The sequence below is a fragment of the Calidris pugnax genome, unplaced genomic scaffold, assembly GCF_001431845.1.
Source record: "Calidris pugnax isolate Ruff unplaced genomic scaffold, ASM143184v1 scaffold123, whole genome shotgun sequence".
Classification (NCBI taxonomy): domain Eukaryota; kingdom Metazoa; phylum Chordata; class Aves; order Charadriiformes; family Scolopacidae; genus Calidris; species Calidris pugnax.
This window is the reverse complement of record NW_015090876.1, coordinates 1,036,986-1,049,716: the sequence shown is the minus strand read 5'-3', so window position 1 is coordinate 1,049,716 and position 12,731 is coordinate 1,036,986. Positions and strand designations below refer to the sequence as shown.

Sequence of the window (12,731 nt, the reverse complement as noted above, 5' to 3'; positions counted from 1 at the left end):
GTCCCAGCAAAAGGCATCAAAACCACCTGAAAGGGCTGCTGAAAGGGGCCGAAACGAACGCGAACACACCATCCCCATCCCCACACCATGCTACCAGCCGGCCAAGGAGACACAGGCAGAACTCAGAATCCCACAGACTAGAGACGGACGAAGCCGTCCTCCTCCCCCTCCTAGCCACCGCCTCGCCGGCCTGCCGAGCCTGAGGGGGCTCAAGGCAGGAGGGTTTCCCGGTACGGGCCTGGGCTGGGACAGGCCCGGGGCCTCCGCCTCCTCCTCCCCACCGCCCACTCCTTACCAGCTCCCCGTCCGCGGCCGCCTCACCGCCCCCCCGGGCCATGGCGGGAGGGTGACGGGGAGCCCTTAATAGGTGGCGGGGCGGCGGGGGCCACCTCGGGCCATGGCGCCCGGTTCGGGGCAGGGGGCGGCCGCGGCGGCCCGGGCTGAGGGCCTGCCTTCCCCCTGGCGGCACTTCCGGGTTGCGGTAACCATGGCAACCAGCCGCTCGGCGGCGGCGGCGCCTGCGCAGAGTGACGGGGGCGGGGAGCGCGGGGAGGCCGCACCGGCAGCGGTTCCGCCGCCGCCTGAGGGCACAGCCGGGCGGGTCTCGGCCTTGCCGCGGAACGCGAGTGCCGCCAAGCGGCCCCGGAGAGGCAGGGAACCCCGGCGGGCTGCGGAGGAGCGGGGCCGACTCCTCTCCGCCGCCTCCCGAGCGCCACGCCCCCGCCTTTGCGACACTCGCTTTGCGGCCGCGGCCGGTGAGGGGTGTGTGTGTGGGGGGGGGGTGTCTCCCGGTTCCGCCACCGGCCCCCACCATGTCTGACCCGGGCCCGGGATTATCCGCCCAGAAGTCGTGGTACATCGCCCGGGCCCGCCACCGCTTCGCCATGAGCCGCGAGTGCGCCCTCCTGCTGCCCCGCGTCTGCGCCGCCCTGGCCGACCCGCGGCAGCCCGGCTCCGACGACACCTGCCTGGAGAAGCTGCTGGACTGGTTCCGGACCCTGACGGAGTTCGGTGAGTGTCCGCCCCTTGCAGGGCCCTCCCCGGCCCCGGTGAGCGGCAGGGGTTTGTCCGGGGGGTAGGGAGGCCGGGGGCGCTGGGGGAGGCCTCCCTCAGAGGTGCTCGGTGACACCTGGACAGGCTGTTTGGGGCCACCGCTTCGCCATGAGCCGCGAGTGCGCCCTCCTGCTGCCCCGCGTCTGCGCCGCCCTGGCCGACCCGCGGCAGCCCGGCTCCGACGACACCTGCCTGGAGAAGCTGCTGGACTGGTTCCGGACCCTGACGGAGTTCGGTGAGTGTCCGCCCCTTGCAGGGCCCTCCCCGGCCCCGGTGAGCGGCAGGGGTTTGTCCGGGGGGTAGGGAGGCCGGGGGCGCTGGGGGAGGCCTCCCTCAGAGGTGCTCCCCTGGACAGGCTGTTTGGTACTTGAGGCCTGTCCCTGGGCTCGGGCCTCAGGTGAACGGAAATTCCTCCCTGTCAGTTGTGGGGGGTTACACTGAGCTCAGGCAATCACCTTAGAGTTAAGAGAGAGGGTTGTGGTTTGGGCTGGACTGGCTGCTGCATGAAGGGCAGATGCTCTCTAAGGCACTAACAGTCACCCCCTGTTTTCTGGCCTCTCCTTGGGCGATACCTCATCTCTAGATCCTGATGTGAAACTGGTGCAGGACAACCCCTGTCTGACAGAGTTCTTCACCTCCGTGCTGGCGCTGCCAGAGCCCAGTCCGAGCATCCTCTCCTTCACTCTGAGGTTAGCTGGGATACTTGCCGCTTCCGAAAGCCGCTTCCAACACTTGCAGGTGAGTTGGCTACCCAGGTACCTGCTGCCACGTGTCTGTTTCCTCCTTCTATGTGGAGGACACCTGAAAATGTATGGATTCTGCTTATAAAATTTCTGGCATACATCAAACAACTCAGCAAACAGTGATATGAGAATGAAGGCATAAAATCATACCATTCCTTTTCCGTTCTCATGTAAATCTGCTGTTTTCTGCCTTGCCACAGCAGTACTATGAATGCTAATAAAAAGTGCTTCTCATTTTCCATTGCATACATCAAACAACTCAGCAAACAGTGATACGAGGATGAAGACCTAAAATCATACCATTCCTTTACCGTTCTCATGTAAATCTGCTGTTTTCTGCCTTGCCACAGCAGTACAATGAACACTAATATGAAGTTCTTCTCATTTTCCATTCAAAACAGTACATGGGATAACACTATCTCATAGCAGTCATTGCAAATTATTGTATCCCTGGACAGAGCCTGTAGATCTAAACTGCACCAACAGATGTAGTTTTCCCTCCATACTTGGTTGACAGGAAATCTCTGGTTCCTGGCAAAAATTAGGGAGCTTTTTAAAGCCCTGCTTTCTACAATATAATACATTTATAGTACAAAACTCAACACCCAAAAGGCTTTGATGGAAGAGATGCATGAAGTTGCATAAAACAGTCTAATGGAACACATATATACATAAATTGTCCCTAGCATCTTAAAACCAAGCAGTTTTGTGGAACACATATATACATAAATTGTCCCTAGGATCTTAAAATCAAGTAGTTTTGAACACATCTGTTGCTTAGTGCATGAAAAAAGACAGATGTTGAGTTTAAGCACGGGATTCTCAAAATTTTCTGTTTTACTGATACTTGTAGCAAGAGAAGGTTTCACTACGTTATTGATACTTTTGACTTGGATGACAGAGCAGCCTCTCCACTCCCCTCCAGCCCCTTTGCTCATCGCTTACCCTGTGTCTTCTCCTCTGGCCTCAGCAGGAGAAGCTGTTGGTCAAGCTCTTTGGAGGGGATGGGCCTCTGAGCAGTGCCGTGTGGGAAGATGCCTCAGTGCGAAGCGGCTGGGTGGAGGGTGTGCACAGCATGATGCATCACCAGCCTGCTCTCCACTTCCTCTGCAACGGTGGTGAGTACTTCCAGGACTGGGAACTCCCCAGATTCTCTGTCTCTCCCATTCCAGTCTGTAACTCCAAATGAGATGGGAGCTTTCGGTCATTTAAGATAAAAATAAGCCATTTGTCAAAAACTCTCAAGTCATTGAAAGATGTTGGGGTTTTTTATTACATTAGTTATGCATTTTATTTTTTCTGGTTTTTTTTAATCTCTTTTTTTCTCCCAAACACTGAAGATGACACCCTTTTTAGAGGGGAAAGAGGCACATCTTATGAAATACATGACAAAAATAGCTTATTAAAAGCCTTCTGTATTCTTATTTGTAACTCTCAGTATAAGATACATTTCAATATAATTTAATGCAGAAAAACTAACCAGGAGCTCATTTATCTCTTAATACTTTCACACATTTGCAGTCCTGTTGTTGCTACACAGGTATGTAAATTCATTTGTTAACACCAGCTTTAGATCCCATGTGCAGAGGGGCCTAAAAGACTGGATTGGTATTAAAGTGCAGCAAGTGCAGCTGTTCATGTGATGGAAAAGTAGTACTGTTGCTGCTGCTTATGTTTTTCCTACTGGTTGTGTCCAGAGATGGTACAGGTTTCTTCCATAAATACATAGTGAGCATGCTTTCAACTCTCCCTTACTAATGTTATAGGAACAGAGGACTCCTCCAGTAAGTTACTAGAACACCTGAGGATCTAAAAATAATTTTACCACCTTTTTTTGTTTGCTTGTCTTTAGGGACTGGCTGACTTTGAAATGCCATAGAGACTACAAAATAAAGTATAAAAACCCCCACCAACACCATTTAAAGCTGGGTGGTGCTTGAATTAGGATAATACATGGCTGGAATTCATCAAGGCTCCACCTCACAATGGGAAGGCTGTTGATTTTCCCTCCAGTGACTTATTTTTGTTTTCCCACAGGAGGCATCGACGTGATCTTCGCTCTGCAAGGGGATCCCAGCCTGTTTGTGGCTTCAGCTGCCAGTCGGCTCCTGGTGCACGTGCTTATTCTCTCCGTGGAGTCTGAAACGACTAAACCTCTCAGTGCAAAGGACTGCGACTGGCCAGCCTGTGCCCAAATGATAATAAAGCACATAGAGGATTCCCTCCAGTCCAGCTCTGCCTCTCACGTCGAGCAGTCATTAAAACTGTTAACTAATTTGTTTGGCAGTTGTCGTTCTACGTGGACTGAATTACTGTGGTCAGGAGTAGCAAAGCAAATAGAATCCTTTCTGACAGAAGAGACTGTTCAAGTACAGCACATGCTGGCCAATCTTCTGCTTAGCATGGCATGGTAAAGATCTTCTGGGACCTTGGATCCAGTGCTGAGATATATCTCTTTTCCACCATCTAACAGGGACATATTACTTACACTTCTTTCTTCTCAGGTCCCCTGTGTTTTGTGACAGCGAAGGCAGTTTTTGGGCATTAGTGACTTCTGCTCTGGAACACTTAACCCCAGTACAAGCAGGTCCTTTGGCAGTGGGAATTCTGAGGCTCTACAAATGGTAGGACTTACTGCAATGAAATTTTTGCATTCTGCAGATGTTTCTGTACTGATGTCTCTGTTGCCTTTCCAAGAACTGGCTTTTTTCCTCACTGCATTTTCCACTACATTCCTTAATATGTAAGACTGGTTGGCAAGAACTGTGCTAACAAACTTCAAGAATAATACCATTTCAAAGAGAGAGAAATAAAAGGAGCTAATATCACGTTTATGTGTATACACTTGTATCTTACCTACAGCAGGAAGGAATAGCAAACTCTTTTAACTTTATACTGCCAAGGTAGATTAGGGGGACATAATTTGCTCAGGGCCTTCACCAACTCAAATTTCAAATATCCCCAAGGATGAATATTCCACAGGTCCTCTGGGAAACTTGTTCCAGTGCTTAGCAATTTTCATTTCCCTATGAAAAGTATTTTCTGTATATCCAGTTGGAATCTACCCTGTTGCAGTTTAAGACTCTTCTCTTGTTGTGCCCCTCTAAGAAGTCTGCTGCCTGTATCTTCTCTGTACCTCCCTCTTAGTGAAAAAGCATTGAGAAATCACCAGATGTTAAATGAATACAGCACATATAAATACTGATTTAGGGGCTAAGTAATGCCTCTGCATTAAGATATAAAGACACGTTTTTGTTGACAAGAAATGCCTCTCTCTAAACCCCCTTCTTACACAGAATCCCACTCTCTGCATAGCTTGACAAGGCTGCTTATAAATTCCAGAGCCATTTCTCCTCTGTTTTCAGTTAGCCAGGAAAGCTTGGAAGAAGGCTTGAATTGTGGTAATACTTTCATTGCTCTGTCACTGCTGGCTTGTTGAAAAGCCTGCACAAAAAACATTATTCTCTCAGCATTTAGGGGCAGATGTTTGGGAAGGAATTGAAGTGTTCTTGTTTTGGTAACTGCTGTTTCCTCCTTGAAGCCCACAAGATGTGAGGATTCAGGCACTGACTGTTCTACTTCAGCCAATGGACTGTATTTTGAGAGCAGCCTCCCAGCCTCTGGAATATGCAGGTACAGTTGTGATAGAAAAGTTAGAGGCTAGTCTGCTTGCCAGTGCTATAAGTGTCTGGTGCAGACAAAACTGGAGGAGGAAGAGTAGTAGTAGTCAAGGCCAGTAGCAGTGTGTGTGGTGAAGTGCAGCATCCTACTGACAGTTGCATTTGAAGGGATATTCATACTCCATCACCTGCATATCTTGATTAACTTCAAAAATCAGAGTCCTTTGTATTTACTGACAACCTGAGCCCTTCCCTCCTTTGGTCCTCTAGGTTTGTTGGATGAGTCCGTTAGTGATCCCGCCACTGTTGAAGGTCTTCTGTCCTCCAAGTCATCTTGTGCTGGTCTCCTGTGTCAGACCCTCGCTCATCTGGAGGAGCTGCTGTCCCTGGTAATGTTCAGAGAAGGATAAAAGCCTGGGGATCAAATTGGTCCTTGAAAGACAGGGTTAAGATTGGTTGCAAACTTTTGCAGTAGAGCTTAGCAGAAAGTGGACAGTGAGGACTTCAACACGTTAAAGAGATCTAGCACAGTAGACTCCAGACAGGAAAACAGAGGAATACTGAGGCTTGTAAAGAGGCACTGCACTTAGTTTTAAATCCATCTTCACAAGCTTTGTTACCATACCTTACTTCCTACTGCAATTATTGGTCCAGTGAAGAAACAAATTGAAGTGCTTTCCCAAGAAGTGAGAAGAATCTCCTTCCATCTGCGCAGTAGTTCTTGGGAGAGGAAGGTGTTTGTAGTTATTAGCATTGTGGTACCTTAAGAACACACGAAAAATTGCAATTTTTGCTGCCTCCTCACCAAAACCTCCTGCTCTGTGTGCACGTTTGAGACTTTTGCTGGAAACCCTTTTTTTCACCCCTTTTCTCCCCTCCTGCTAGATTCATTTGCCGGTGGATTTACCATACGCATCTCTGCTACGCTCTCTCATGACAATATTACAATTCTGCAATGGCTTCCTGAGTCCAGCTTCTCCTCTGGGAAGCACCATAAGCCGAATCTTGATCAATTGCTTCAGAGTGCAGAGGTCAGCCCTTGATGTCCTAGCAGCGCTCTCAGAGCGAAAAGGTGAGTTCAGCTTTGCACTTTAACTTTTTTTTTTCTATTTTGGAAAAAAAAAAATTCCCCTTTACTGATCTTTCTGAATGAAGACTGCTATTTCCACTTCTGAAACTTGTTCATTTCTTCTAATTCTTCCTACTGTCTTGGCTAACCTTGCTTTCTGCTGATAAGCTGGAGTAGGTGATACTGAAATTAAAAAGGTTTTAGTGGTTGTGAGAAATTGGATGCTCCTCCTTTACCCTGCAGACCGTACTTGCTTTCTTCTCCAAAACAATTTTACAATTCTGTGTCTTTCTGTATTTCAGCAGTTGAATTGTGATTTGACTGCTCCTTCTCTCAATATTGGTGCTTCAGTTCTGTTTTCTACATTTCAGGCTGTGACACACTGATAGGAAGTCTATTTGATGTCCTTCTGGCATACCTGGAGAGTCCAAACACCAGCCCTACAGTGAGTATAGAACTAAGGAGAGATCCAAGTCCATTAACTTGCCCCAGTGGGGTGTAGTTCTTAGAAATTGTCTGACAACAGTTGTTTCTTAGCACAGTTTGTATTAGAATTTGTAGGAGATTCATTTTGTTTCTGTGAGGCTTGCAGGAAATAGCTAAAACTCTGAGTAAGTCACCAATACATTCTGTTGTCTCAAAGACCGGAGCCATCACATCTAAGAATAGCACCAACACTCAACTTGATGTGGTCCTTAAGTATTGAATTCTTTGCATTAATGGGTTTTGTTTTCTTGCTTTGTTTGAATGACTCTGAGAGCACCAACACTCAACTTGACGTGGTCCTTAAGTATTGAATTCTTTGCATTAATGGGTTTTGTTTTCTTGCTTTGAGTAACTCTGAAAACTGCAAATCAAGAGCTGGAGGTACTAGAACTTTGTCATATGAAGCTGAGAACAGGCATTTTCCAGAAATGTTAGGAGCGTTATTTATTTGTGGCTTACTTCTTAGCAAGGCAGCATATGTACTTGTTTACTCAGAGAATTGCTCTGCAAGTTTGAGGCTAAAACAAATTTTATCTAGCATAAAGGCAACAATACTTCCTCCCATACAGTAAGTCTGCTTTGTATTGCTTCAGGTTCTAAAGAAAACATTCCAAGCTACATCCAAGTGGTTGGTGCGCTTGCACGAACTGTCCTGCTCCAACAGTCAGTGGCAACAAACTGAGAAGATTTTGGAAGGTAATGAAGCTATTCACGTTGAGACAAACAGCAGCTAGTGGCATGTATGAAATCTGCCCTTGCCTACCTTTCCTGCCCAAAACACTTGGGATTTGTCCACAATTACGTTGAATTTAGGTTTAGCTGCCCAAATGGTGCTTTGAAGGATTCTGGGAGAAGCACACAGCAAGAGCAAAAGGGGTTGCAGCAGATAAAATGATACAGAGGTTGCACAGCAATTGCTTCAGTAGGGCTTGTTGCCTTTTGTGTCCGTTCAGGATTGTCACTTGGCTTTTTACAGATGTGTTTCTGGTGCTGCAGAAGCGTTTGTGCAGTCCTTGCTGGGAAGTAAGAGATTCTTCTCTGGAGTTCCTCACTGTCCTGATTAAATCCTTGAGAGGTAGGTGCAGAGACGTAACAGTTCTGATGGAGGAGTATTTCTTTTAATGTCATGAAGGTCAGTCAGGCTTGTGAAGCACCCTCTGACCTGTAACTGAAGGGGTAAGAAAAGAAAGAAGCATCAAGATTTTCACTCTTAGATCATGATCAAAATCTGACAAAAAGATTAATAAATTTCTACTCTTCTGTTGAACTCAAATTACTGTGCCCTCCTTAATGACCATTTTGGTGAGTTAAACTGAGGGCTGTTGAGACACAGCTGTGAAGACAGGTGACTGCTTAATAGCAGATAATACCCCTTTTTCCAGTTTGCTTTGCAGTGGAGTCTGTCTGGTTTCCCTCAGCAGGCTGGGGGCTGGGATTTAGGAGGCTAAAAGCCTGGATCTGCTTGGCATTCTTTGGATTAATTACCGATTTTCCGCTTTACTGGTAGCTCAGGCTTGGCAGCAGGTAGCACTAAGGCAATGTTAATTCTACAGTAGCTCTGTGATGTTGGATGTTGTTGACTAGTGTTGTCCCCAGGTCACAAAGGAAGTACCCAGCATCAGCAGCTTACCCTGCAGTGCCTCTCAGTGCTGCAGTTGCATTCTTTTTCTTTGCCATATGCCTCGACAACAGGAAAGGAAGACTTTTTTCCTCCTTTAAGCAAAGGCATAAGTTTGACGAGGCTGAAACCATGTCCTCGTTTGCCCGGAGAAAGTTTTTTTTGCCTCTAGTACGACTGTAAATGGGTTTTTCCAAGTTCCAGTGTCTAGCAGGGCTTGACTGAAAGTCACCAAAGCTGCTGGAAAACAGGGAGCCTGACACAGAGCTCCTGTGAGCTCCTGCCCGGTCTCTGCAGCGGCTCCGCTCGCTGGCAGCTGTCCCTGCAGCCAGTGGGCATCCTTGTATGACGCAGAGAGCTGTTTGCATTGGAAACAGCTTCATGCTCCAAGAGAATAAAGCCTCGCTTCTTTGGATTGCTGTCTTGTTTACAGACCAGGATGAGTTCAGGCAGTCACTCCTGTCCTCGGAGGTGCCCAGGCTTACAGAAAACCTTCTTGAGGATCCAGAAAGCTACGTGCGAGCGAGTGCTGTGACTGCTGTGGGACACTTGGCCTTCATTACATACTTTGCTCCAGAGTCGCCTGCCATAGGGAATCAGTATGATAAAGAGGTAACAATGACTTTGTGTAGCTGGTTGTGGAATTACACATCAGTTTACTGCTTATAACTTTCTCCACAATTTACCTGCAGTCTCACACAGGCAGATTTCACAACCAGTAAGGAAGAGACTAGGCTTTCATACTTCTGGTGTTCTTGTTTCTTCACATGTTCCTCCCCTCATGGTGCTTTCTCTTTGTCTTTTTATGTTTAGAACACTGTAGCAAAGCTTCACGAAATCTTGTCAACGGACCCAGAGGGCTTTCCTAGGAGGGCAGTGATCACCATCTTCACCAAGTGGCTGAGACAAGGCTGTACAGGTCAGCTGGAAGACACAGAGCGGTTTGTCTCTAGGGTGATCCAAACCGTGGAGCACGACTTAGACTGGGAAGTCAGACTTGGTGGTTTGGAACTGGTTGAAGTTTTCTGTAGTCAGACAATTTGCCAGCTTGGCCCTCCTAAATGCTCCTATGCTCCTGTCTTGTCTGCAGTCACTAGTTCCATTCATCAGAATAAGTCACTGCAGGTATTTTGCCGAGCAAAACTGTTCAGCTTTTTGTTCCGGTCTTTGTGTGACTGTGACAAACCAGTAGGTCAGAGAGCCTGTGACATACTGCTTGCCTTAAGAGGTAGTTTCTATCCAATTAGTACCCTGAAGGATTCACAAGAGACTGGGGATTCACCTGCAGGACCTGGCATTGCCTGGTTACAAAGGACACTAAGGCAGGGTCCTCTGGCTCAGAACTTCCCCACAGATGGTGGTAACGGGGTGGATTTTGAAGATCCAGAGAGCATGATGCTGGCTTTGGGTACAATAGACTTAGAAGAGCTCCATGATGAGCTCAATAAATGTAGTGACCATGTAGAGAAAAGCCCTCAGTCCCTCTTACAGGACATCCTTGCTACTGTGGGGACCATAGAGGAGAATGAAGCTGACTGTTACTGAAGACATCTTTTGCTCTGAAGGAGCAGTCCTTAAGCAGTTTTCTTCTGGAGAATTTTTTTTGCTACCAGTTGTGAAGTCTTTTTATCCTGTCTCAAGAAAGTGTTATGCTGAAGAGCGAAAAGGATGGTTTCGTTAACTGTTAAAGAAGTTTGCTTTAATACTGCTGAATTTTTTGTTAAAAAGTGTGGACTCCAATAAAATGTGATTTGTTTTTCAAAGTAAACACGTTAAGAAATGCATTTGTTTGCTTTTTAAGTCCTGCGTCATTTCAGAAAGCACCAGACCAAAACGGTGACTGAAAACAAGTTGTTGCTGCTTTTTTTAGAGCCAGACTAGCTAAAATTGATGAAGACTGGTTTTAAGGGACACTTGTTTTGACCTTGCCCCTATCTCCATTCTAAAAGCAGAGTTCCTAAGTTCCCTGTTGCATTTTGAGGTCTAGAACAGAAGGTTGCATTTAAGGAGTCAAAAGCTGATCATCCTTAACATTACAGACTTTATTCTATAGATAACATACTATATCTCATAACATATCTGTATCTCAGGAGTCACACTAAAAATTGACTTTGTTTTTAATTGAAGCCAGAATTAAGTCCTTTTTTCCTGAATTTTTCAAATGTTCCTTTCTCCATTCCTAAAGAACAAGGATAGCCTCTAACTAATAAGAGAAACTAACACCTGCAGCTTTTTCAGGATAAAAATAGATCTACTCTTAGCTTTGGTAAACAATGAGAAAACAGCAGCTATCGTGCTATTTAGCATCCTTTATCCTCCTGCAGCCCACGTAGAAGAACACAACACTCATTTTTGGGCTAATGGAGGCTAAAGCATCCAATGCAGGGGAGGAACTTCTGCAATCTCCTCCATTATTATCCCTGCAGCAGCCCAACGGGCTGCAGTTGGAATTTCTTGCTGCTGAGGTTGAAGATTGACTCTGTGCCTGTTAATGAACCCAGCACACTCACCTCTGGCTCTGCACAGCTTTATGTTTGGTGGTGCCCCTGGGTGTTGTACCAGCAGCTGTCTTAGGAGAAAGTAGCTCTGTAATGAACCCAGCACACTCACCTCTGGCTCTGCACAGCTTTATGTTTGGTGGTGCCCCTGGGTGTTGTACCAGCAGCTGTCTTAGGAGAAAGTAGCTCTGCTTCTGATACACATTTCTACCTGAGCAGGATCCACACCTGGCCAAAAAAAAAAAAATAATTAAAAATCAAGCCATTTCCTGCCACTGTGTTTTTCCTCAGAATGCTTCTGATACACATTTCTACCTGAGCAGGGTCTACACCTGGCCAAAAAAAAAAAAAAAAAATATTAAAAATCAAGCCATTTTCTGCCACTGTTTTTCCTCAGAGATTGAAAGGGTTAGTGAGAGAGAGATTTGCTTTTAAAGAAATGCAGATTGATTGTGGATTTTTAGCAATCCTTTCTCTAGTGAAGGGATTACAGTTCCAAAACTTAACATTTGGTGATGGCAATAGGTCAGGTGTGCTCCAGGAAAGGAGAGAGCAGGTTGCCAGATAAACATCTTCCTCCCCATCATCATGAGAATTCTTGTGATTTCAGGATTGTGCCGGTTAGGAGACTCCAAGGAATTATTCAAATACCAGCAAATTGAAAAAGTGAAGGAGAACTCCACTGCTTATTACTGAGGTCTCTTGACTCCCAGACCTATTAATTTTTAATGGAACTTTTTATCTTTTTATATCGGCTGGGGTGATGGTGACATTGTTAAGTTTATATCATTTGCCTAATTGCAGTCCAAAATCTTGTTTATACACAGGATGCTTTTACACTAAAAACCTGACATACAACAAACTGGGAGGGCTCCTTGTTTTTAGAAAGGGAATTAAGGACTCCTTTCATCTTTCATTAAAAACAGGTCTTCACCTCCAGCAATTAGGTGACTCAGTGCTGATTTTGTGCTTCTCTCCCTTCCGAGCTCACCACTTTGCCTGCCTTTGTTTTCTCTGCCGCTCTAGTTACATTAGAGAGTCTTATTAACACTGAGATTCTCAGACTGACATCCTGCCCCTGGTAATTGGGAGAAACGTGAAGAGTCACGAACATCTGAGCAGCCTGAGGAACGAGTGCCAGGGAACAGAGATTACGGAGATGAAAGCAAAAGAAAAATATTTCTTTCTGTAGAAAACTTTGGCAGTGGGTCTTGTGAGATGAAAATTTAGCCACTGAATTAGTAAACACACCAAGAGCTACTAATGTGAATCATCCATCCTGCTGGGAAACCATGCCTTCTGTAGCAGGGACACTGTCAGGAGCTCACGTGCAAGCCCTACCCCTCTTACCTCCACCCCTAAATCATTTCCGACCCACTTCTTACCTACCAAAGCTTTTCTTGCACCTCCAGGAGATCCTTATCCCAGCCACACCGCTGTCTGCTGGGCTGAGAATTCACACTGCATGGTGGGCCTTGCCAAGGAGCTGTGGTTGTGGTGCACCTCGGGGGAGGCTTTATCTCTCAAGGAGTCCCAAGAAGCAGATTTGTTACCCCCACACACACGCCGAGTGTTCACCTCACCCAGTGTTATTGCCACTTACCACTTCACAACAGCTGTCCCTCCATAAACTCTGCACACCCA

At 46.6% G+C, this 12,731-nt stretch overlaps 2 protein-coding genes across 6 annotated transcripts in view; one reads left to right on the top strand and one right to left on the bottom strand.

Annotated features, from left to right (window-relative positions):
- Nucleotides 1-468, bottom strand: part of IQCE (IQ motif containing E) — a 32,479-nt gene extending 32,011 nt beyond the window's left edge. For all 4 annotated transcript variants that reach the window (XM_014946250.1, XM_014946248.1, XM_014946249.1 and 1 more), the window contains exon 1: nt 296-468. In XM_014946250.1, coding sequence (XP_014801736.1) covers nt 296-337 — 42 coding nt within the window. In that variant the 5' untranslated portion in view covers nt 338-468. The remainder of the gene's footprint in view (nt 1-295) is intronic.
- A 685-nt stretch (nt 469-1,153) lies between these two features.
- BRAT1 (BRCA1-associated ATM activator 1) lies at nt 1,154-10,357 on the top strand. Of its 2 annotated transcripts, none has more exons than XM_014946167.1 (13): nt 1,154-1,288; nt 1,637-1,791; nt 2,770-2,914; nt 3,834-4,206; nt 4,301-4,420; nt 5,338-5,429; nt 5,687-5,805; nt 6,302-6,488; nt 6,857-6,930; nt 7,565-7,667; nt 7,948-8,046; nt 9,023-9,201; nt 9,403-10,357. In XM_014946167.1, the coding sequence occupies exons 1-13, from the start codon at nt 1,162-1,164 to the stop codon at nt 10,132-10,134; spliced, it is 2,505 nt and encodes an 834-aa protein (XP_014801653.1). In that variant the 5' UTR covers nt 1,154-1,161; the 3' UTR covers nt 10,135-10,357. The 2 variants fall into 2 exon arrangements, with proteins under 2 accessions (XP_014801653.1, XP_014801652.1); XM_014946166.1 differs by having other exon boundaries at nt 2,767-2,914.
- The last annotated feature ends 2,374 nt before the right edge of the window (nt 10,358-12,731 follow it).